This window comes from Pseudorasbora parva, chromosome 2, assembly GCF_024679245.1.
Source record: "Pseudorasbora parva isolate DD20220531a chromosome 2, ASM2467924v1, whole genome shotgun sequence".
Lineage (NCBI taxonomy): Eukaryota > Metazoa > Chordata > Actinopteri > Cypriniformes > Gobionidae > Pseudorasbora > Pseudorasbora parva.
Genome location: NC_090173.1, coordinates 44842493 through 44868698, shown reverse-complemented (window position 1 = coordinate 44868698; position 26206 = coordinate 44842493). Strand labels below are relative to the sequence as shown.

General features: G+C 38.6%; 2 protein-coding genes across 2 annotated transcripts in view; one reads left to right on the top strand and one right to left on the bottom strand.

Annotated features, from left to right (window-relative positions):
* The window catches only part of notch3 (notch receptor 3), a 30413-nt gene extending 25226 nt beyond the window's left edge, over positions 1 to 5187 (bottom strand). Inside the window, exons 1-2 of the mRNA XM_067421488.1 lie at positions 4906 to 5187; positions 3354 to 3420 (exon numbers count right to left, since the gene is read on the bottom strand). Coding sequence (XP_067277589.1) covers positions 3354 to 3420; positions 4906 to 4966 — 128 coding nt within the window. The 5' untranslated portion in view covers positions 4967 to 5187. The remainder of the gene's footprint in view (positions 1 to 3353; positions 3421 to 4905) is intronic.
* Positions 5188 to 5288: 101 nt separating this feature from the next.
* Positions 5289 to 26206, top strand: part of col5a3a (collagen, type V, alpha 3a) — a 172109-nt gene continuing 151191 nt past the window's right edge. Inside the window, exons 1-2 of the mRNA XM_067421459.1 lie at positions 5289 to 5381; positions 7964 to 8070. The gene's annotated coding sequence lies outside the window, so the exon portion shown is untranslated. The remainder of the gene's footprint in view (positions 5382 to 7963; positions 8071 to 26206) is intronic.

The window sequence follows — 26206 nt, the reverse complement described above, 5'->3', positions numbered from 1 at the left end:
TTTATAGACTCACTCTGCTACTGGGGTCAAGGCGACACCATCAATAACGGACAGAGCCTCACTGTAACTTCACTTCCTTTTTGAGCAAATGAGTGGGAAAATGCAAACATTGATGTCTCTTTTCTCTGCTCTGTGGCTCACACACTTTAATCTCAACTGTTGTTCTCATAGAGTGACAGTGGCCTGGCTAGCAGAGCCCGCAGAGACAATGGAGAACCTCCACATCACTTCGCTGCGTGTGTGTGAGCATGTGTTAGGAGGCCCGTGGGCCGCCGGCTCCTCTCCTCCATAGGCCCGTCTGTCTCGGCATGGGGCGGCAGGCCGCTCAATGGCAGCACCTGGCCCTCCGCTCCCCCTTTGTAAGGGTCTGACTTCACTGGATTACCATCACAACATCCACCAGCTGTCCCTCCACACCCCAGCACAACCCCCTCTCTGCAACACACATCCCCACCCCCGCCTTATTCTTCCAGCTGGACCCTCTCTGAATGACACTCTCACAATCTGCCTAATTATCTCTTTGCTTCAGTCGAGACTATCCCACACCGTGGCTGCACTTGCTTGCATGTTCTCCACACTGGGGGGATGAGATTAGAGGCACGATGACACTTTAACAGAGCTTCCTGACTCTTCACCTAAAGTGACATTCCTGGACTCTTCACAACAAGTGCGCTGCCGTTCCATGTCGTGCATTTCCTATAGAAAAGGGATTCAAAGAGCGACGGACCATGGCAGGACCAGAATTTAAAAACCACGTCAACAGAGCAGAATCCCCTGAATACTACACAGACTTCATCCCTTGGTGTCACCTCCAGGGGGTCAGTTTGCATCTAATGAAATTCTACAGGGATTATATGATATGATTCACATTCCTGTGCCAAAATGAAAGCACAAAACAGTTCCCCTGAATATTCCAGATGTTTACCCTGTACCAGCTCATAAAAGTAACCCAAGAAGCATTGGGCTGTTGTTCATTGTAAAGAAGCATTCATTGGAGAGAGTTAGAGAAGGATTACTCCTGTAATCTGTCATGGACTGCACCAGCCACTGAAGCTCTCAGCGCAGGGGACCATGAAATGACAGGAGCCAAACAAGAACTAGAGCTCAGTATATGTCTCAACAAGACCCTGGTTAAACAACAGTCGACATAATTGAGCCAGTAACAATTACAGTCCTAAGGGGCATATTCGCATAATATTACGGTCACTAGGGAGCTTTCTCACAACAAGGATATCACACTAAATAGGACAATTAACTTCCTCTAGGCACACAAGCTCTCATGGTAAGGAAGGAAAACGTCATGGGGAGGAACAGGTGGAAGATTTTTTGCCAAGGTTTTCCTCAGAGACCAGATTTCAACACAGCTTGGTGTTCTTGTGAAATTCTGAGGTCCCAACCAGTACTCCTTACTACGTCTAGTTCAACCTTTGCCTCTGTTTGCTAAAAGTGCCATTATCCACTCTTTTCTCTGTTGTTCCCTTACTCTCATATGCCCTTTCTTCTCTAGTCCTCCTCCTTCTCCTCTCTCTGGTCTCTCCAGCGGTGCTGGGTTACAGGTTGGTATCTGGAGGAATAAAGGTCCCTTTCTGTTGTTTTGGATCTCTGGTTTCATCAGGATCTCTAGGGAGAGAGTTGGAGTGGGTCTACTGTCCCCATAGCTTAAGGACTGGTCGAACCACTCTCTTGTGGCTGGCCATTCCAGATGGCTGTATTACTGTGGCATGACATTTACAGTCGTCTTTTTTTAATCCTTTTCACTTGAAAAATACCACCTGCTGACACTGACGCAATAGATTGTGAGTGAGCTGCTCTTCACACATATACAATAACATTAAACTCTTGAAAACAAAACAAAAAAAGAACATTAAATGTCATAACAAATGCTGTCAACAAAACTTTGTAGAGGAGTAGAGCAGGAATGACAACAGAACAAAGCACATTTAACAGCATTACACATTTACTAACACACTGTGTTCATAACTTGGCTTGAGGTGTGCTGGGTAATGATTAATAAAGTGACACTGACACAAAAGTCATTTAGTGCCACCATGCCATATTTATCTAACTCTGGAGTTTTATGCAAAAATATAAATACACACTAAGTTTCAAGAAACAAACCAATGGCTTTCAGCTATGCCCTACCACTTAAGGCTTCAATTTGCCTCAACAATTATCAATCCTTTAGGACATAAATCCCAGTTACTCACACTCTTTGGTGTGAGTTTGCATTAAAATTTCAGGTTTAAAGTACAACGAGGCTTCATCCAGGATACCTGGTCAGTGAGCAGGCAATAACAACTTGCCTGGGGGTGTGAGATTCTTGGTGGGGTTAATGGTGGGGTGGTTTAAGCAGGTAGATTATTCCTTAAGGGCACACAACAAGAGCATCTGACATATATTATGCTTATAAAAGAACTAACATTTACAAGCTATATAAATTATAAAAAGGGCTTCTAAGAGGAAACTAATAGTGCAGTGGGGGCAGGTTTTCTTGACTGTGATACATTTGTTTTAAGGATAGGTAAACAAAGGAGTGAACATACCATTAAGTAATAAACATGACTGCAGAAGGTACTGCTAATTTTCAAATAAAGAATGAAAAAAAAACTGCTTTCAATGGTTGATTGATTAAAACAGTTACACATACAAAACAAAAGTATCGGTTTTAGTTTAACACTGTTGATTTGGCCATCACATAAAACCACCGAGAGTGGTTCCCACGTACCAGTGCCTCCTGGAAAAAAAACACTAATCACCATGAATGGAAGCTAGAGTGCACAGACACAGTTTTCCAAATCAGGCGGGAAACATAAAACAACAGCCCCAGGCTTTCATGTGATAACAATCACTTTGTATTAGCATAAACAATGAAGACAGCCTGTGTGAAGGAACGCTACACTTCTTGTTGGCGTGAGCAAAAAACACTTGCATAGATTCACTATCAGATGTTCAATCATATATATTATGTGACTGATATCTTGTGGACAGGTGTATAGTACATTTATTGTAAGCAAAAAATGACATGGTCCAACTAGAGTTAACTATGGAATGTGTGTCATGGAATGTGGTGAATTATTTATTCTTCTTACTAAAACTCATAGGACAATTTTCAAAACAGACCTCCTACATGTACAAGCCACTGAACTAAAACTCTATGTGAAACTGATAACCAAGTCTGAATAACAGCAATAGCAAATGCCACCCCAGTACCACCTGTTCAGGTTCAGAACACACCACTGTGAATGTTATGCGGCAACTTTATCAAAACATTTGGAGTTTGAACTAAACATCAAAACTATAGTGTAACAAATACAAATGTATTTGCAATATAAAAATGACAACTGTAAGCTTACAAGCATCTTGAATCGATACACATTCCTCCATTTTCGCACGGCCTGTGTGTATCCACGCAGCGCAATCCTGTGGAAAGAGAAGGCACAATGAGGCAGAGACCACTTCAAAATGAACGATAAAAATCTAATTACCTTTCACAATCGACAACCATGAAATAAGACACATTACAGTTCATGTTTCACGGAAACCCATACAACAGGCACATTTCAATATATACGTCCTCCTAGCGTAATGTCTATTTACTTTTGGTACATATAACTTGCATGAATCTTATCTGTGAGAGTGCCGCGAGATAACATTCAGATTCTTTACACATACTCCCGCTTTGTTTGAATGACAATAGAATTCAGCACGTGAACTCTTATCAAATACGAAAGGCGATAGAATGCGAATGATTTACGATACTAATAATACTTATATAGTAGCCTACTATTGTCGATTCATCTGTAAGTTAACTCTAGGTAGCTTTGTCTTCAAAAGGCTGCCGAGAGCTTGCATCTTTTAATTTTTTCGATTTTTCCAATTGAGAATGTAGGCTATTTTATTTATTTTCCATATATAATTTTATCTATTTTAACTGAATTAACTCACAATAAGAACAAGAAATGGCATTACAACTCAAGCAAACAAAGGTAGCCCTTTTTTGAATTGCATGCTTATTTTATTTTCGCTCATTACCACCTCCAAGAAATAACTAATAGATATAATTTGCTAATTGTTGTTTGTACAAAATTGCTGAATGCATTATGCATTCAAACAAAAGCATTAAAGCTTCATAAGAGAACTCCAAAAAACCTCATAATGTACAATTTCCATTCATCCAAGTCTTTTAGAACATATAAAAAATGTAAAATATTAAATATAGATAGAATCTAGTGCAGTGATTTAAAATGATATCCTAATGACAATCTCAATTACTATGCACGTTGATAGGTCGCTTACAACCAGTGCAGCGAAGCAGACATTTACTGTTATTTTCTCACGGTTCAGCTATCCAGACAAGGACAAAATGCATGCAGACCCAGCAAATACAAAGCCCTCTAAAATGACTTAAGTTATGAAGAATTAAACTCGTTAAAGTTATACCACAACAAGCAATTGGCAAATGCAACATTCCTCACCAACAAAGAGACGTCCTCGTGTGGTGTGAACTCTTTAAATCCCATCCATCATCATTGAATATTCTTGCTAAATGTTCTGCCCAACATTATTTGTGCATGTTCACAACAATAGTCGGTGCGTAATAAAAAGAGCAACGTTCTTTACATTAAAATGTATAACGTTAACGTTACCGAACCAGTGACGGACTGAAACAAAATCGTTTATGAGAACTATCAATTATGGCACATCCTGCGTCAAACATCGAGAAGCTGCGAGCAAAGACGCAAATGATTCTGAACCTCTTAAAAGAAACCGAATAAAGTCGAAGACAGGTGGTGTTTAAAGTTCTTTCATTAATTCTAACGTAACAGGTTATACGTCCACACATGTCCTAATAAAACAGCTAAGTTAGACCCAGACAAAAAGGGAGAAAAGAAGCAGGCATCTTACCTTCGCTATTTTGCACCAGATATAAAATTGACAGAAATATCCAAAGAATATAATTCCCCATTTCTGTGGAAACTCGATCCTACTCCTCTTTTGAGATGTTAGCAATAATACATCCTTTAAAAAATGACACGGTGATTGAAGTTCCAAGGAATCACATTCAGATGAAGCAGCGTCATAAATTTAACTTGAGCGAATTGCATAAAAATCGAGCGTTTTCGATATAGTCCAATTCCGTATTTCCTTCTGCAGCTCGGACTCGGCTGCTGTGCGTCTCGAAACACCTCCAGGAACTTTTGAAAAAGTTTCTCCACTTCGCTCACTTCGAATCGGAGTTCAGCGCCAGGCTCTGTATCACTCCGCCCCCTTCTCAAGCCTTCGCTCCCTCAAGTGTGTTGTTCGCCCTTCCGCCGGAGTGAATAGCGCGGATTCGTCAAAGGCTTCGAAATGAATCCGAATGTATCCCCTCCGAAAACCAAGTACGTAGAAGTTTAAAACTTGAACGAGATCAACGTTTGCTCTTTGTATATCACACAAAACAAAACATTTCAATTAACAAAGGTAAGTAGGCTACGTTTAAGACAAATTTAATGCCAGTAAACGGCAAGGAGGGGCGAAACAGTGAATCATATTAGGCCTAAGTGTGGGCATATAATTATTATAAAAATTATATATTTAACTGAAAAGAATAGTGACTCTATGGGCAGACAGCAAACAAGTTTTGGTTTTTTTGCTTGCTTGGCCTAGTCTGACTAACACAATTTCACAATAATCGCCCTAAACTACTAATTATATACTGAAACAATTTAAGAAACAGAAATAATTAAATAAAGTATTGTGTTAAACCTGAAAACCATGCTAATGAAGCTAATCAGACTATGCTAAGCATAGCAACATGTCTGAGTCTAGATTAAAAGCGAATCAAGTTGTACTACTGGGAGTATGAAGTTCCCCAGGTTTGCATCATTTTTTGTCATACTAACTAAAACGATGCAAACATTTTACTTAACTTTTTTTTATTTAGTTCTGGAGATTTGGTAATTGTCTATATGATTTAGGCTACCACAGAAGGGGCCTTGCAGTCTCCCATATAGGGCAGCATGTTTGTGTACTTGATATTGGGCGAAAGAATATAATTTATTTTATTATAGTTTCTTAGATGAAATGAGAGCAGACGTTTCCCTCCCTCATTTCTCGCAAAGCAGCATGGATGTTCAGTGAGGCTTCTTTAGTACACCCTGCCCTGGTGTACTCATTTTCTGCAACATATAGAGACTCAGTTGTTCTGTGGCACATAGCAGAGCTGGTTGCATACAGAGACAATGGCAGTCATTTGAATGAGAAAAGGGGTACTGCATTATGACACAGTTTCTCTCTTCAGGGGGTGCAGGAGGGGGGGAGGTGGCAAAACACTAACATTTAGGGATGTAGTTTGTCCCCCTTCTATCATTGAATAAATTAGTGCAAGCAATGTGTGTGGAATCTAACAAGCTCACAACAATTAAGTTCGTTAGAAAGAATGACATCATCTTGGGTCATGTAGAAAGTTTGTTTGGCCTATCTAGCAGGTATTGTTTACTGCATAGTTCTATTCAAAGATTCAGAATGACTGTTTTCCTGAATCCTCTAGGAAAATCATAACATGTATTTTATTTCAAATGTGTGGGTAATTATAATGTTATGTTTGAAAACTAGTAGTTCATTACCGTATCAGTTATTGGCCTATATTTTATTTATCAGTGTTGATCTATTGGATAGCTGTGTACATCTGCGTTTAGATAAACTTTGCTATTATTTTAGGCTCACTTAAAGTTAAAGGGATAGTTAAACCCAATTTTTTGTCATTTATTGCTCACCCTCATGTCGGTCCAAATTAACTCAAATAATATATCATTTGAGAGCACCCAGGCCCCTCCATAGACAGCTATTTAATTAACACCTTCATGGTCCAGAAAGGTAGGAAAGACACAGGTTAAAACAAAATTATTGAATAAAGTCATTATTTTTGTTTTGTTTTTTTAAACTTGATAAAATTAAGGTTCAACCACTGGATTGACATGGACTAATAATGATGTCTTACCCACCTTTTACTTACCTTTCTGGGCCTGAGAGCTTTAATCTTTTAAAGTGGTTTTGAATTGAGAAATCAACTTTCCCTTAAGCTTTTTCTATAAAAGGTCATGGTAAGAATATCTTGTAAGTTTCAGAGCTGAAAACTTCTTTGTTAGTCAAAGAAAAGTTTTTATAGGCACTAGGCCCAGAAAACGATCGATCTCAGAATGTGCCTCATCTTGATGTCATCGTGTGATGAAACACCACCTCTACAGAATAAGCACATCTAATTCAGTAGCCCTGCCCACATTAATGGAGCTGTTCCGCTTTCGCTCGCCAGCAGCAAATAACATGCTAAAGAAGATAGCATGCATAAGCTTCCTTCGGATCCTATTATTAGGAATGTTAAACTTTATTTTTAATGAAGTTCCTGCTCACACAAACTCTTAGAAGAAAAGGTTCTATCGGCGCTATGTATTTGGAACCCCTAAAAGGTTATATATAGAAGAATAGTTGAGTATACTCCAAATAATCTATATCATCTATAATGACAAGAAAGAACCCTTCAAACCTCAAATAAAGATTCAAACGGTTGTAAATCAGTGAATCGATCAATGATTCGGATCGCATGCTAAACTGCCAAACTGCTGAAATCACGTGACACTGGCGATCCAAATCATTGATCGACTCACTGATTCATAATCGTTTGAATCTTTATTTGAGGATTGAACACAAACAAGGATAAGAAGACAATGCTGAATAAAGTCGTAGTTTTTGTTATTTTTGGACCAAAATGTATTTTCGATGCTTCAAGAGATTCTAATTAACCATCTGATGTCACATATGGACTACTTTTTACTACTATTTATTTTATTCATTTACTTATTTATTTATTGTTGTTGATTGTTTTTAATTCTGTAGCACTTTGAGATTTTGCTTAATATAAAGTGCATTATAAATAAAATGTATTATTATTATTATTACTTTGATGTTTTTATTCCCTTTCTAGACATGGACATGTGCATGCACTTGGATACGCTCTCTGACTAAATATAAAATATCTTAAACTGTGTCTGAAGATGAACGGAGGTCTTATGGGTGTGGAACGACATTAGGGTGAGTCATTAATGACATCAATTTTATTTTTGGGTGAACTGACCCTTTAACTAGAAACCATAACTTGAACACCTGCTCTTATTTGATGTGGTTTAGTACCTGTTAATTCAAGATGGTTTTCGTCACTTTTCACTCTCTACTATTTTTATTTATTTCAAACAGTCTCCTAGAGTATTTATGTTTCTTTGAGTGTGCACTTCAGATTAGGGCTCTCTTCTGGTTTTGCTTGATAATTGGAGAATGTTAAGCAACAGTTGTCTGATGTAGCTTCTTTGAGATGTCATTTTGAATACTTGTGGATTTGGAGTACTAACAGAAGGCATTTTCACCCGCCATGTTTTGGGACACTGTTTTGTTTATTGTTTTGTTGTGTGCAAGGTTAATTCATGCACATGCTGTTGTGAAGGGGATGCAGCATTTTTGTCTGTCTGTCACACTGTGGTTACGGCTGGCAGATGACTTGGCAAAGATCCCTATAAATGGTGCTGTTGCTTTGATATGAGCGAGAGAGAGAGAGAGAGAGAGAGAGAGAGAGAGAGAGAGAGAGAGAGCGAGAGAGAGAGAGAGCGAGAGAGCGAGAGAGCGAGAGAGAGAGAGAGAGAGAGAAAGAGAAAATCATTTGAATTTGTTTTAGTTTAAATACAACGCATTCGGAAATTATTTAGGGCGCTAAAGTTATATTCACTTTTTCCACATTTTATTCCTTACAGTGTTACTCCAAAATTGATTAAATTTATACATTTTTCCCTCAATTCTAAAAACAATAACCTATAATGACAGCATGAAAATGTGTGTTTGAAATCTTTGCAAATTTATTTAAAATAAAAAATGAAAGAATCACATGTAGCTGCATAAGTATTCACAGCCTTTGCTATGACACAAAATTGAGCTCAGGTGCATCCTGTTTGATTGTGATTGTGAAATACTCAGACCGGCACGTCTGGCACCAACAACCATGCCACGCTCAAAATTGCTTTAATCACCTTTCTTTCCCATTCTGACATTCAGTTTGGAGTTCAGGAGATTGTCTTGACCAGGACCACACCCCTAAATGCATTGAAGCTACTGCCATGTGATTGGTTGATTAGATAATTGCATTAATGAGAAATTTAACAGGTGTTCCTAATAATCCTTTATTAATCCTAATAATGTATATTTTCAATAATAACGGTCCATATTAAAGGGGTGATGAATTGAGTAATCATCTTTCTCTTGAGGCTTTGATATATATTAAAGGTCATGGTAATATAAGAATATCCTGTAAGTTTCAGAGCTGAAAAGTTCCTTGTTAGTAAATTTTAATAACATTAATTTCTTGATCTGTGTTATTCACTCTCTTAAATTGATATTTAAAGGAAAAATATAATTGCTCAAGTTTTGATCATACTTGAAAATACTTGCCGTGTGAGTGTGTGTGTGTGTGGTTCACTCTTATATCCACCGATTGGGCGGGCCAAGTAATAAAAAATAAAATAAATCACGGCTGGATGAGCGATAAATCATTGTGTTTGTTTGATAAATATGTTTTGAGACTCAGCCCTGTCAGATAATTATTCCAGTTGCTGCTTTCAAAACAATCCCTCATGTGAACTGACAAGGGAGCAGAAGCTCATTAAATATGCAAATCTTCTAAAATCCTAGCCGTGGGCGTTGACTTCAAAGTCTTCAGTGCAGCACATCTATCAAAACCCAGCGTTCAGGAAAAAGCCTCAAAACCAGTGTAGAAAATGGCCTATAACTTATTGGTTATGATGTTTTTGAATGTAAAAACCATGCGAACGTCGTAAGTTGACAGACAACAGACAACACCTTCACTGTAAACCCTAATGTTGTCTTTACTTAAACAAATCAAGTAATCTTGACCAAATATTATTAATAAACATCATAACTCAAAAATCATTAATTAAAATAGCTCACTCTGGTCTTGCTTTGATGTGATTGGCCATGTAAGGAGTTCTGTCTGGAAACAAGAACTAATTCACTGATTGGAGGACGTTTACAAAAGGCAGTCCTTTTCTGTTGCTGATTCAAGTTAAGATGGAGACTTTTTCATTGTGTGCAATCTTAAAATCGGTAAGTAAAAATGTGTAAGTTACTAAACATAACAATAATATGTGAACTAACTTATAACTAACCAGATTTACTTTATTTCTGTTTTAATGAAAATAATAATATTATAATATAAAGTTTCTCTGGCTGTTTTGTGTTTGTGAGACACATTTGTGAAGGAACACAAAGTCAAAGAGAATATATCATCAAGTGATGTTGTTTAATCATTGTATGATGATAACATCATCATGTATTGGCAGAATCCCTGATCTCATAGAGAGAGTCTAATGCTCTGGTTGTCAAAGCGGTTATTAATAGTTTTGAAATATTAATACAAATATCCATGAGATTCTTTACTCTTGTGGAAATTGAACAACTTATTATTTTATTTTTTGTGCACAAAATGTTTAAATCTATGGCATTAGTTAGACATGCACAGATATCAAGAATCCACGTATGAATCTCTACAATGGTGACAATCAAAAATTGTCGATAAACAGATCAACTCTGAACATAAACAAGCTACAAAACCATCAGAACAAAAGAGCAAAAATAAAAGAAAATAGTAAGAATCAAAGAAAATGTGTCACAATTCAGATGTGTAATTTATTCATGCCGCAGTGCATGTTGATGTTTTTATTGGTTGTACCCAGCATGGTTTACTGAGCTTCTGGTGTATCCAGTTTTGTGAACTTAACAATTTAAGTACAGTGAACGTGAGCACCAACCTGTAGCACGATGACGTTGCTGGATCAGATCCAATACGTACTGGATGGTGGATCCTTATGGCAATGTCATTCATACCGATCTGGGTTAATATTATAATATTATAATAATATAATATCATATAGAAAAAATGAGTCAAGTAATTGTCTCTGTAATTTTAATCCTCAATGCAACACGATCTGTAAAGAACTTTAAAATACCAGCCAAACATTCAAGGAAAAATGCTAAACGTGTGTCCTGTTGGCGTGAGCATGTTATTAATCGTTATTTTTGCGCGAGCGGTTTGAGTATTTATCTATCCAGCAAAACTCTCCTGTGCATTCAATGAATGCAAAACTCTTCTGCGCATGCGTATATGACGTCATCGAATTGTGAATGAAACCACCGCGCATTCGCGTCCAGTACGCGTTGGATCTGATCCAGTTCGTCATCGTGCTACAGGCTGCAGTGAGGACTTCTTGGACTCCATTACTCAATTGAATTGAGGGAACGAGTTTACTCAAATCAATTGAGTTCAATCAACTTATTAGGGTTTTCAGTGTTTACTATATGTATGAACTTAATATACGACCTAGATTATTTATTTAGCAAAGCTGTCCTTTTATATTTAATTTAATTCAATAATATTTATAAAGAATTAATAAAAAAAAAAGTTGCTGTTCCAATTAAGCTCAGTGTGCGCACTTTGAGCTCATCCACACTGATTGTCTATTTCGTTCATAAACAGACTTTAAATATTAACTGATGGTTGTCACCTCAAGCTAATCTTTAAAAAAAAATTCTTTAAAAATGTTAAGATAAACAAGAATAAAATAAAAAAAATTAAAAATATAAAAATGGGAACAGGGGTGTGCTAAAGGGTACAAACATGTATGCATTAAGCACAGCCAGACTGTACATCTTAATCGAAATGCCTTTGTAATTTAAAATAAAATATTATTGTGTGAGAGATTAATCTTTTATTTTAACATAACTTCTTCTACTGAAACCATACCATATCATAATTTGTTGATTTATGTCAGCAACGTGTGTAACTGCAGAGGTGTGTATGTTTTTAGAAGGGTTTTTAGAAAGTAAACTGAAGGGAAAGAAAGGTGATGAGATTCTCGCAGAGCTCTGAGGGGTTCCAACATCAGACAAACAACAAGGTGACGGACACTGTGATTTACTGCCCTGTTTACTGCTAGTGAAGGTTAAACATGGTCTCACACTTGCCTTCAGCACCTGGGTGCTCAGGGAAATGAGGAGATCGTTTGCCTAGTTTCTGATTAGTACCCATCCCATTGATGTGGTATTTCCGAACGAGTAATTCAATGTTAATGGAAATCATTTGCTCAGCTGTACAGACTCTTGACTAACTATATTGATGTGCATCAAACATCACCACATATTTGAGTGCTATTGTGACGTAATAATGCTTTGTAATCCAGTCTGCCTTTTTTTGTTGTTATACTGTTTTCTGTTCTTTGTACAGATTGAATGGTACTGTGTGTTTGCCTTGTTCTAAATGAAAGTGGGATGGTGAATCTACTTTTTGAAGCTGGACCACCCTGTGGGAAGCCAAACGTCACTGTTGCTCTCTCTTCACCCACTTAACCCCACACCCCAGACATCCCAGGGGAGATTGCTGATGATGGCTAATACATAAAAACTAGTCTCAAAGAAAGAATTGGGGTAACAAGCTCTGGTAGAAGGGATTGAAAAATAAAACTGCATTTGAATTTATCAATGAGAGGAGTGTTTCTAGTGTAGCAGAATGGCTTTCATCATTAAAACTAACGATTTGGTTATATTTGGCTGTTGAAAATGTTGTATTAGGAAGGCCTAGATATTTTTTTGGTAACATTTCTGCACCACACCGTGTTTTAGTTTTCCTAAACACTCCGCCCGTCTTTCATTGTTTGGTCAAACAGGTAGTGCCAACCCAAACTTATAGCATTGATAAAGCTTGCGTTGCTTTGTCAGACTTCGTTAACAAATAGATCAGCGTTTTGAAAGACAGGTTTTACACACGGTGGTGGAAATAAAGATGATTTGCTTACTTAAATAAATTTTGACCTTTTGCTTGCATAGTAAAAATAAATATGTGTCCCGTTCTGGCAAAATGAGTTAGGAATGCGCACAGGATAATTTCGAGCTACAGGCAAAACAAGTGACAAATGTCTATTTTGAGTTTCAAACAAATCATGCATCATTTTAAAGTGTTATAGAAAATGTAAAAAAACGAACTACTGTAATTTGTGAAAATTTACTCATTGTGACTCATTTTTTGCCAGCACTGGTCACGCCTTTGGCTTGGCTTGCTCAGTTGGGGAATATAAAATTATGATCATATTTATTCAACAAAATATACAAATAAAATGTATTAATTAGGTCTAATTTAATTCTATAAACTATAATACTGATCTGCCAACATTGTCGCTATATGATAAATTAAAATAAGCTGATAACATCACTGTTTTCTCCAGAACGACGGTACAGCCAAATATTTTTTTTTGCAATATTGTCCTGTTTAACACTGAAGCTGCTTTGAAACAATCATCATTGTAAAAGTGCTATGTAATTGATTGATTGATATGACAAATATATACTGCAACTTTAAAACATTTTATGTTATATAGCCTTGGATAATTTAGATTTGGGTATTTGAGATCAGTATGAAAAGAGTATTCACAAAGCTTTGTTTTTTTTGTGTGTACTTTTATAGTAACATTTTTATTTTACAATTATTTTTACTATGCCATGTGGCTTCACCGTTAGTCATATGTTTGTCTATATGTATGAAACAAGTGCTAGAATATTTGCGTTGTAAAGCTGTTTGTGCCATCAGGTTTTTTAGTGACTGCTACAAAGTATACTTAGCCCCGGGTGATAAAAAACGGCGCAAACTGTGACTGTTTAAATGCTGCCTAGCCTTTTAGCGAGAGGAGGATGTGTGTGAACTATTTGTGCTAGCATACTACTTGGCCTTTTAGTGCTAGCAAGCTACGAGTCCTGAAAAGACAATAATGATTTTACCACCCCAGTGCTGTGTGATTTATGTGGGAAAACTCCACTGAGCGCCTGCAGAGAGTGTGGAGAGGATTAGAGCCCCCACCACAAAACTCGTCATGGCCAATCAGCAATGCAGACCCCTACTAAGAAACGTCATGGCCAATCAGAGAGTTACTTTTGTGACCACCTTGGCTTGCACTCGCTCCATAGTCCAGCGATTGGTTTGAGCATTGTTCATAGACATCTCAGTTTAGACATCTCTGTTTTCTTGGCTTATGAGGAGAAGCTGTAGTAAAGGTTTGGATGTGTCCATTTATGGTCATACATGTGATGTCACCATTCTCTGCCTGAAATCATTTTCTGGTCATTCCTCCACGGTCAGATATTCTCACACCTACATTCTTCCCCCCTCTCTGTTCCTTGCGTGATAAGAAATTCATTCTGTAGCTCTGGTAGGGTAGGAAAATGAGGGTCATATCCCAGTTACACCTCTGCATTTCCCAAGCAGATGTATGAAATCTACAGTCTAATCTAGTCAAAAATACAAAACATTGTTATATTTTTTCATATGGACGCCAACATATTGTAGTGTTGTACTGCCTTTTTTGTGCTTTCCCCTCAAAGTAAACCAATGGATCAAGTGGAAAAAAATCCATTATACATGCATTTGTAAATATAAAGAATGGAGTAATTTGCTGTTCTATTTCAGGCTCAAAAGTTTGGGGAGTAAATCAGTTTTTATTATGAACTAAAACAGCTTGAAGAGCAGTCTCCTCAGTTTGACCTCTCCTACCACATTCCCCCACTTTCCTCTCTCTATTTTCTCTCTCGCTCATATTCACACACGCAAACACGCATTACACAAAGAGGTTGTTATCCTGGGCAAATAAGTGAACGATTGATCACTGCTGGCATTGTGAGACAAGGTGTTTAATTTCCATACCAACTCGCTAAATTATTAAGTTGTGTGAAACTGTGCTCAGCCACGGTGCCTGTAGATGTGTGGGAGTGGAGGAATGTTTATGTTTAGGGATAAGGGGATCATTTATTTTTTTGGCATATTTCCCACTCAATTTCATGTTCTGTTTTTTTTCTGCTCCTTGATTGTGCTGCAAGGCAGAAGTGATTTGAGCACAGTTGGTGGGTTTAAATGCTGGTCTCAGGAGTCCAAACCCAGAAAGTCTCAGTCATGAGAAAGTACAACTCTTTCCCATCTCCTGTGCAAACTACCCGGTCCCTATTAACAAGTCACCAGCCCATCAGAATCTGTTCACAGTGTCTTTTACTGACGTCTGTTTGTGTGCAGGAACTAGTTGAGTGTGCAAAAGCTGGCTGCTCAGTGTCAGGAACTATATTTCAGATGAAGGCTGGACGAGAGCCAGCTGGTGGAATTCTGAATGCCATTGCTGTGTTTTCGTGTGAAATAACTGCTTAAGTCCGCTGTGGACAGCTGCAGGACAGTGCCCCTCTGCGTCTGCCTCCTCTCTAGGGCTGTAAATCTGACTCGAGGACAGGAGGTACTGGCGACTTGTTGAAAAGGGCTCCTGAGAGGGTCCTGAGGTTTAGTGCTCGGGGTCAGGGGCTGTGTTAAATGCCCTGGAGCTGAAGCTCAAATGCCGATACACTGATAACCCATCGTATGCCTGAGGCTACACTGTTGCTCGTCTTTCTGCTCTTCCCTTGTACTACTAAACCACACCTACAAGTGGTCAGGGCCACTGGGGTTGCACTGCGGTGCTTGGGCTGATCTCTGCCTTGGCGTTTGTGCAAGGAGTCTGGTGGAATGTCTGGTCATTTAGTCAGTCGTTGAGAAGGAGGCCGCATTTGACTAATCTGACAAATAATCACTAAACAAATAAGTGAAGGAATGTCTCGTTCCCTTGGCACTGGTTAAAAGGTCTTTGAAGGATGTTAAGAGTGGCATATGTTCAACCTAAAATGTCAGAAAGAGACATATTGAGAAAAATGACCAAATTACAACTTCAATTGATCCTGCATTTGCCTCTGAAAAAAAGAAAAGAAAAAGAGTTTGAGGCAACCCTAGGCCTCTGTTAGACTCCGTCCCTCCCGAGTCAATTGTTCCTCAAGCCTGGTGTCACCCCTGCGCCATCAATCACCCTCTTTCAGAGGAGGGGAGACAGGCTAGAGACACGCCCCTTTAGGACAGGGGGGTGGTAGTTCTCATGCCCTCCCCGCCTTGTACAGCCCCACATCCTCACAGTCGCAACTCCGACAGCTGGTCTGGTCATTAGAGGTAGGCCGGGACCTGTGGGCCCCCGAACAGCAACGACAGCTGCCAGCCCACTGTCCCCCGGCACCCACACACACACTCACTCGCTCACCCCCGCTCCAGACTATGATATGTATTCTATCTCTAATCTATTGTCATTCTTTTTTGGCTTCTTTAGGGAGGCCAGGGCTTATGTACTTAACTCACTTAAGTCACTTACGTATGCCTCTTTAGTATAGCAAAATCTGTTGTGTGTTTGCATTTTCACATTTGGTAGTAGTCAGCCAGCTTATTAGTGCAAAGGTTAGCTGTTGTAATTGCAGTTTGATTGCTGTACAGTTATAATGTGTATTACAGTACTGAATTGGGCTGCACAATATATCGAAATATCGCAAATGTACATATCAAAATGGCTCTCTTGAGTATTCATGAAAACACGGTCATGTTTTAAGTGGACGATATCAATTGGGGAAAGAAGCTGAATGCGTGCCAATATGATCCGTGCATTAGCTCTTAAAGTGACAGCCTGCTACTAATACAGTAAACCTGCTGCTGTCTGTCAAAAAACAAAAGAACAAGAGAAAATCACTCAGTGCTCTTGGCTGAATAAGCTTTGTAGCTTCATCATGTATCTTTGTATATTTAATTTATGTGAACACTACTGTTTTTAGTTCTTATTTTTAATAACAAAGATAAATTAAAATAACTGTCCACCCCTAGTTCAGGTATCTTTGTTTACCTGGATGTTCTTGAAGTTTTAGGTTGAAATATATTACCAAGTCAAGACGAGTTTTTAGTATTTCATTATTTGCATTACATTTTTGTTTTTTGCTAAAACACTGCTGGTCAGTGTTAGCAATGGACTGCATTTATATAGCGCTTTTATCCAAAGCGCTTCACATTTTTGCCTCACATTCACCCATTCATACACCGACGGCGATGTCAGCCATGTAAGGCGCCATCCAGCTCGTCGGGAGCAGCTGGGGTTAGGTGTCTTGCTCATGGACACTTCGACACTTGGTCAAGTGGAACCGGGGATCGAACCACCAACCTTCTGGTTTGTAGACAACCTACATGAACCACTGAGCCACTGCCGCCCCCAATGCTTGCAATGCAATGCTTAGCTTATGTTTAGCAATGCTTTCTTTTCTCAGAAAGAATGTGAAACAAAAATGGTATCATTCTCAGTTTTTAATTAAAAATAAATAAATAATTTAAATAGATTTTTACACACTTAAAGCAATATCGAATATTGCGTTATTTAACAAGGTATTGCATATCCCATTTTTCTTCAATATCGCACAGCCCTAGTACTGAATGCTATTTAAAATTAGCCAGGTCTCAGAGCTAATTTAAAAAGTAAAATTCAACAGAAGCCCCATTTAGAATAAAATAAAAGTAATTGCACCTTCATATCGCGCAATTACAACTTTATTTCATACAATTTTTGACTATATCAATTGTGTTTCTTTTTTTAAACTTAATCTCACATTTTTTACTTTGAGGTGGAGGTGGCTTCTATAAATTTGTCATCACCTTAATCGGTGTCTGTGCTTCATAAATAATCTGCATACTCCTTCAGCAGGTTATCGCAGATAAAAGTGATTTAGGTTGATGACACGCCTAACTGTCTGTCTTTTTTGTGTGCGCTTTGTCTGTTTACAACATTCATCTCTTTTCGCATTAATCCGCCTGCATTAGTTTAATCATAGCCTTTGTGTGATTGCCCACAAAAGGCAATGGAAGGGTAGTAGAAAGCAAAATCTCAGCACGAGTGTCAAGTGTAACTCCATTATTATAATCTGTTAAAAGAGGGAATGCGAGGCAAACATGAAGGACATTGTCAGAGAGTTCATGCACAGATTGATAATCTTAAAATGATTGAGTGGTTCACTGTGTTTACGTGTGTATCTTTGTGCGTGTAAGTGACGAAGGAAACGAGAAAAGAGAAAAGAAAAGTGGTAGTTGAGATTACGCCACACTCCCTCAGGCTCTTGTTACTCATGCACTACTGGCAGAACTCTGGTTCCCACGCCTCCTCACAGAGGTGAGTGAAACTACACCCACAACTTCACCTGTATGTGCCTGCCTCAACACAGCCCTTTAGCTTCAGCCCAAACCATGATCTGTTTTCCTTCTCCCTAGAAACATAAAGTAGACCAAGAAGGCGACAAATTGGCATGGATACAGCAATAATATCAGCCAGAAGATCACAATGGCAGAGCTCTCTTACAAAAGGTGTATAATTATTACAAACATGGCTTTCACTGGAAGACCTCCCCAGCAGAGATATATCAGTTAAGTCTGATAAACAAACTTGGAAGAGAGGTGTAATTTTTATATTTAGGTTTTTTACACTTTGCTTTGATGTGTGTACTTGTTGCATGTGGATACTGTCAGTCAAAGCAAAAACACACAGCAGTCTGTCGAGAGTCCTGTTCATAAAATGAATCGCCTTCTTTGTTGTTTAAATCCGCATTGTAGTTATCAGGTTATATTTTTATCACAACTATCCTCCTCTTCATCATCACCACTGAGCATAGGCTACTTTAGATATTCAGTCATGTTATCACACACTGTGATGCAGCTGCTGTTTCACTTCAACAGAGTGGAAGTTCCTGACAGACTGGCCACTTGGCTGGCTTTACTGAGCCCAAGGCAGGATTAATTCCAGAGAGAGAGAGAGAAAGAGAGAGAGAGAGAGAAAGGAAATGCAGAGGGTGGCAAGCGGTTTATTCACGGATTCCATTGGCCCTTTAGCTTTAAATCATATTCAACTGACCCAGGCCTATTGTTGAGGAAGGAAACTGCCTAAGCAGTTTTCAGAGCTGGAGAATGGAATAGCGTGTAACAGGAGCAGAGCGCTGGCAGTGATGAAATATCTTGCATACCTTATGGTTTAAGGATAACCATCTTTAACAGAAGAATATTGTGGAGGATCTTTCACTCAGCTCCACTGCGTTCTTCACCAATACGCTCTTGCCAAAACAAGCCATACAGGATTTACTCATCGAGATATAGTGAACACAGGAAAGCAAAGTTTCCTTAGCCTTGTTTGTCCTCAAAACAGGGAATTTCATTGTCTGTAGTCAATGTTTAGACTTGCCTCTGTATCTATGTGTCGCATCTGTATCTATAGAGGAAATATAGTGAAGGCTTATTGTTGTCCATTTCTCCATATTTAGGGATCTGCGGGTCCAGTGTGTGATGGAAGTTTACTAGTTTTTTTTCCTCCAGCAGCAGGAGGGATGAAGGAGCAGACATTCCATGTTGGCCCGAGGGCAGGGTGGGGGAGGCTCTAAGACCACTTTTATTAAAATATATTGAAGGAAAACAAGAAGTTGCACTGTTGGAGGGATGACAAATCAGCATGACAGACTTTTCTCTCTAGAGGCTTAAGTCTGTAGTCGCAAACCTAACATCCACCCTCGCTTTCATTCTCAGTGTTGATCTCTTCAACTCTGTATTTGTGCAGCTTCACTGATTTAGTTAATACTTAGTCCAGTAATTGTAGTTCTAGAATCTCCAATCTGATTTTGCTCTTTCACTGTCAAGCTCTCTGTTTTAAGTCACTCTTTCAACCCTTCATTTCCCTTACTCATTAGGTTCCTTTCTTCATGAATACAATAGCCCACTGCCTCAGGTGAGGGTTATTGGACTGGGTGTGGTTCACAGTCCACAACTAAGGGAATCACATTCCACTGACCATCTACAATACCCTACAATACACCTAACCCTAACCCAATCACTGATATCCTGGTCTTCCTTTTTGTCAGCGTGATTAAATAACCCTGCCTTTGGCCGTCCTGACCTTCATGACCTGGTCTGTGTGAGTCCGTAGACACTAATTAGAGACCTGATAATGCAAGAGAAAGCAGCTTTTCACCATAGCTCTCAGATCTCCATTCAACCAAATCGCCTCTGAAAAAAAATGAACATTTCTGACAGGGCAACAGTCCATGCACTTTAGATTTCAGACTAAATCATTTGTAATCGTTTTTTAATTTTATGTAAATGCTTCCATCTGACTCAAATCAGTTTGTTTATTTGCAAACTTAAACTAACAAACCTAGAAAAACAGTAGTAGCTTGCATTTGTTCAGCTTGTTGACATGTTAGTGAGTCTAGTGCGCTTTTCTCCAAACGAAATATTATCAGTTTGTTTTTTTGTGAAATTAGACTAACAGACATAAATAATGTGATTGTAGCTCGCCTTCATCCACCATATAAATCAGACGAAGGTTGACCTCGCCATTGTCCATTTGCTCTTGAGGTAATGTTGTGGTAATGGGGGGGGGGGGGGACTTTCAACTTATCATTGCAACTTTAATACTAATGAATTTTTTGGTTTTGTTCACTGTTGGTGCATCATGACAAGGAATGTTTCCCACTGAAGGGAATCTCTAACATCCACAGTACTGTGTTTGATTTGCCAGAGCTCTGAAGTGGGAAAGCAATGGGACGATCCTGGCATTCCAGGGCTCTGTCGTGTCGTCTCCTGGTCTCTAATTTGGGTGCAGCTGTCAGGCTCTGCAAGACCTCAGCCATCAAAGCCCAGCTAAAAGGGGTGGGGGTGGGTGGGAGGCACAAGGGTCAGCCCCACAGAAAAGCCCTAACTCTCCAGCACACTTTCCAGTCTCTGGCAACTTATGCCAAGCACACAACACCTGCACCAGGTTAAGCACAGTGGAGATTACAGGATGACTCTATAGTTATTGTGGGCCATAATAAAGAGGCAGTAAAAACAGATGGCACTATTAGGATTAAAACACTCCTATTGCGAGTAGAATTATTGCTGTCCCTTCAGATTGAGATTTTTTTGTGTCAAGGTGTCCTCCCAAAATGTAAGTGCACTTTGCAAGTTTTTCTGAATTAGTCAATTTACTCTCATTATCGGATTATTTCCAGTTCAGTGCTTGAAACGATGAATAGAAAAATAGCACATAACAGAAGTGCCACATATTGTGTTGTTTAAAAAAGCAATTAAATAAATATGTACACTTCTTTTGTCACCATGAAATGAAAAAAATAAGTAGCCTCAACCTGCACAACCCTAGTGAACGCTGTGACAGTGATCCTTCTAAATTATTGTAGGTACACAAAAGAGTGCAGTTTCTCACACTCTGGTGGGCTTGTTGAGACACACATACCCTTGAGGATTCCAGATGTGGTCTGGTTTCAGTTCCATGAAAACCGTTAATTATGCCATTAAGTCTTCTACGGGCCGTAATTAGTGGGAATCAAACTATGTTCCAGGTCAGGTGCATAGTGATTGATGTATCTCTCCCTGTCTGCTCTCTCACTCCTCCTCTCACATGCCCTCTACAGGTCATGTTTGCGTAACTAGTGACAGTAAAACCTTGTTCACCACTCTTTTTTTTTCTCTTCTGGAAACCACAAAAGTGTTTTTTTGAATGTGAGGCTTATGTCAGGGCTTAATACTTTTAGATTGCATGCATTGTGAAATTGACCAAAAATAGGATCAAGACCAGCAGTGCTGTTTTCTTGTGGTGCTATTTCAACAGCTTGTACCAATTCAGCTCCTTCCTTATTACTGCTTAACAAACAGAGGAAGTTTGTAGTAAATCCCATATCCCAACAATAAGATCAACCCTGGGGCTCAGGCAGGAAAAGAAGCTGTACCAGTGGGACTCTGGGCCCAAGGGAGTGTGGGTGGTGGTGGGGGACTGTTAATCAAAGATAAGGGGTCATCTGTATCCTTTTACATATTTGGGACTTTCCCCTCGATTGTCTTTCCTTGTGTATTTGAAGGTTCAATAGTTGTGGGCCATTATAGATCTTGTTTTGTGAGTTGCCTTCTTTACACACATACACTTATTTTGAATAACATATGTGCCTGTTATTCCAAAGCCAAAAAGTTTTCTTCTTATGGGTGTTCACACTGGGCATGTTTGTCCTGATTCGCACCCAAATCCACATAACCGCTTTCACATTATCAGTTTTTCATGGGAACCATTCCACGTTTCAAACTAAACTTCCACTGTTAGCACCCTTAGTAATCTTTCCTCAAAATGTAATTTTTTTCACTGCAATATTGTGTTAATCACATTCGTAAAGTTCAACTATTTAACTAAAAGATATGTCCCTATTCATTTAGACAATTTTGCTACTTTGTTATCCATTCTTGCTTAGATATGTATTTAATTTTTTTGTAGAAAGTTACACAAATAATAATTTAAGACTGTGAATTACACACCTCATTTACAATAGAAAATAAAACCTGATTAATTGTTAGTTTGACCTCCTGTGGTTAAGCCCTTTCTTTCATGGACATGTTTTGGGCCAGTGGTACTGTTTTGTACATTCCTGGGTATATATATAACTGGTTTACCTGTAAATATGACTTTTACAGAAGTAAAATGGGCTAAAAACATCATTCAATGTTGCCTTCAAATACTTTCCCCCCTGTGGATGGTCCTTCTCTATGGGTGATCATGCCTCGGTTTCTCCTAACAGTAACACTTCCAGTTTAAAAACAGCTGGAAGGCAGAAGAATATCATTATGGAAACACTTGGCATTATTGGTGGTTCTATTTGAGCACCGACATGGCTCACACTGATTTTGCAAGAAGTATAAAGTTTGACTTTTGCCTTCTTTAAAATCAAGAATAAATAAATGTAGAGATTAAATGTAATAAATCAATGATTTAAAAATTAGAGTGTGTTCCTACACATTTAAATGGTAAGATGTTCAGCTATTGGAATTACTGAAGGTTTTTTTTTGCTGGAATATGCAAATGTTTTTATTAGAAGGTTTTTAGTTTAGAAGCTAGAGAAGACAGCTGGAGAACTGAAGGTCAATCACAGGTTAAGACATGCATTTGCCCCGCAGATATACGTGTTTTTTAGAGGTTGATGATAAGATTGTTTTGATGTATTGTGCATGGTAGTTAATGATTGAATTTTTGTATATTTAGGGGCCAAGCACTGAAGGTGTGTAGGTACCTTTTGTAATCGTTAGTGCTCTTCTTTCTTCTTGTTGTTCTGCTCTTGAGCTTATAGGCAGCCCATAGAACATCTTGTGGGAGAGTTATAAAATCTGGCACATAAATATAGAGGACAGTCTCAACATTACTATGGCAATTCAATTGCTCTAGCGCCACCAACTCTGCACTCATGTTTTTGATAATAACTTTTTAACCGTAAGGGCTAGAAACTACCCCCCCCCCTTCCCTTTCTAAGTTTAAGACAATTTGATTGCACCATATGACGTCATTTTCCATCAGAAAAAATTTCCCACCCAATTTTAGTATTTGAGGATGTGAGAGAGTTATCATATTGGGAATGTTATAAAACTCCTGAAGTACACAATTTATACTGCTTCAAGTACAGTAGACACAACTTTACGTAGATCTCTTTTGTTTTACTAAATCTTCCATCTCCTTAATCGGGCCTCCTGCTTCCATCTCGGATGGGTTGTCCTCTTTATACAGAGGTTTGTTTACAGTGCTAACAGCTTTTTAAAGAGGCACAGCACTTATGTCAAGAGCTTCTGATGACACAAACACATGGGTTGTGTAGACATGTGTGAGTTTCGATGCTTGAGTAACAGCCTGGCACATACAGCATGCTGCAACAATACATCTTCTGTTCCATGACTCAGAATCCCAAACTTAGATTATCTTCCTTCCAGTCTTGTCATGAGCTAACTGCCAATACCAGACTTCTGTATTTAACTTTTAATGTGAATCTGTCATGCAGACTCGGATGCTGTTTTCCACTGTACCATAGTCTCGAAAAATTAGTAGCGGGATGAGGTTGAAAGAGGAGCAGCGCATGGAGCAGATGTCAAGCTCTGTGTTTATTTGCGTTTCAGGAGGGGGGCGTTAGTGTGGGAAAGCTCCTCTCCACGGTTTGGATCAATGTGGGAGAGATAAGCTCATGATGTGGCCTTGGTCAAGCATGGATGAAAACTGTTTTAGTGTGAGAACTTACTTCTATGTTGTAATTTCAACATAACATAAGTCTTAGCAAGGCCACTATATGAGAACTCTGTTTTTTTCCCTCTCCCTGTGTGCACAGGATGCTCTCTCTGTATATACTACACCGCCAGCCTTTGGGAACTTAACAGGACCCTGATCTAAATGTTCCCATTAGGTCTGTGGGTTTAGCGTGGGAATTGAGACCAGAGATGAGAGGATGTGGGAGAGTTTTCTCTGTCACTGATGAACTCAGGGCATATAGCAAGGCTGAGATTTAGAAAATGTCCCAAAGGAATTCACAGTAGGTGAGATATTAAATCAAAATGACAGAACGGTTGGATTTTTAATCTCTTGTTACACCCCTATGTTTTCTAAATCCTTGATGCACACTGCCTGATAAGAGCGTGTGCTTTTGTGAGAAAAGAACAAATTGTCCGCATCTTCCCATTCTAATTTTGTCATCATGCTTATTCCTGCAGCTCAGTACCTGTCAAAAGTTTTGATATATTGCACAAGTCTCTTATGCTCACCAAGGCTGTATTTATTTTATATAAAAGATACAGTATAAAGTTAAATTGTGAAATATTATTACAATTTAAAATAATTGTTTTCTATTTAAAAAATATATATTTTTTTATTTCTGTGATGCAAAACTGTATTTTCAGCATCATTACTCAAGTCTTCAGTGCCACATAATCCTTCAGAAATCAGTACCAAGGTGAAAAAGAGTGAAGCAAACATGTAAATGAAGTAGGTTTTTATTTATTTGTATTTATTGATGCATTGTACAGTTTGAAAATTGACCCAAAGGCAAATTGTGTGTAAATTAAAGACTCACCTGACTTAGAATTTGTTCTTGATTGACAGATGTTTTAAACCACCAATGACCTCATTTACCTAAAAAAATTTTTTTGTTGTTGTTGGTTTAACTTAGAAAACTAAGTAACGGTTGCCTTAAAATTTTGAGTTTATTGAAATTAAACATTTGAGTTGATACAATGAAGGAAATTTGTTTAATGAATAGAAACTCAAAATATTATTGTATCTGAACCACATAAAAAACTGATAAATCATGAAAATAGCACTATTTGGCATGTTTCACTGCGTCATCAGAAATAAAACACACACAATTACCCAATATGCTTACAAAATCGTCTAATAATATTTTTATAAAGGTTGTCAAATCTCAAAAAAATGTTCATTGTATTAACTCAAATTTTTTTATTTCAATGAACTCAAAATTTTGAGGCAACCAGGTAATTTTTTTTTTTAAATATTTTTTTTACAGTGTAAATATTAGGAGTTGGATTTTAAGTTGCATTTACAATAGCATATATTTTCAGGCTCATTGTGCTCTTCATTGGAACATATGTATATGTTATGTGCATAAACTGTTTGAGTAACTCTTAAAGGGTTAGTTCACTCAAAAATGAAAATTAGCCCACGATTTACTCATCCTCAAATCAATAAAATGCTTCTTTCAGTTGAAAAAAATTTGTTTAATTAGTTTTTCACGTGGACTGTATCGGCCGCGCTGTTGCATAAACTGAGAAGGAGGCTGACACAGACTAGACAAATTGTTGAATAAAGTCCTTATTTTTGTTTATTTTTGCGCACAAAAAGTATTCTCGTCACTTCATAAAATTAAAGTTGAACCACTGCTTAACACGGACGATTTTAACAATGCTTTTGTTAAACAAATCATCAAAACGTCCCCGGTTACGTATGTAACCTTAGTTCCCTGAGAACAGGGAACGAGACGCTGCGTCAGCTTGACGCTACGGGGAACGCCTTCAGCGTGACAGGTGTCTGAAATCGCTATCAAATCACAATTCTACTGACCGTCGGCAGCTGGTGATGTCATCACCGTGCGACCAGGAAGTATAAAAAGGCACCGTGCCAACATGACAACATCCGCTTCGTCTGAAGGGACTGTGGGCAGGCACACCTTGAAGCATGGCCATGTGACGCAGCGTCTCGTTCCCTGTTCTCAGGGAACTAAGGTTACATACGTAACCGGGGACGTTCCCTTTCGAAAGGGAACTCGCGCTGCGTCAGCTTGACGCTACGGGGAACGATATACCCACGCCGCCATGCTGAGGGGAGTGCACGCCCCTTACTGGCAGTGAGAACTGCCTGGACGAGTGTTCGCGGAAAGTCTGAACCACTCCCCCTCTCGCCACACAGGCTGCCAG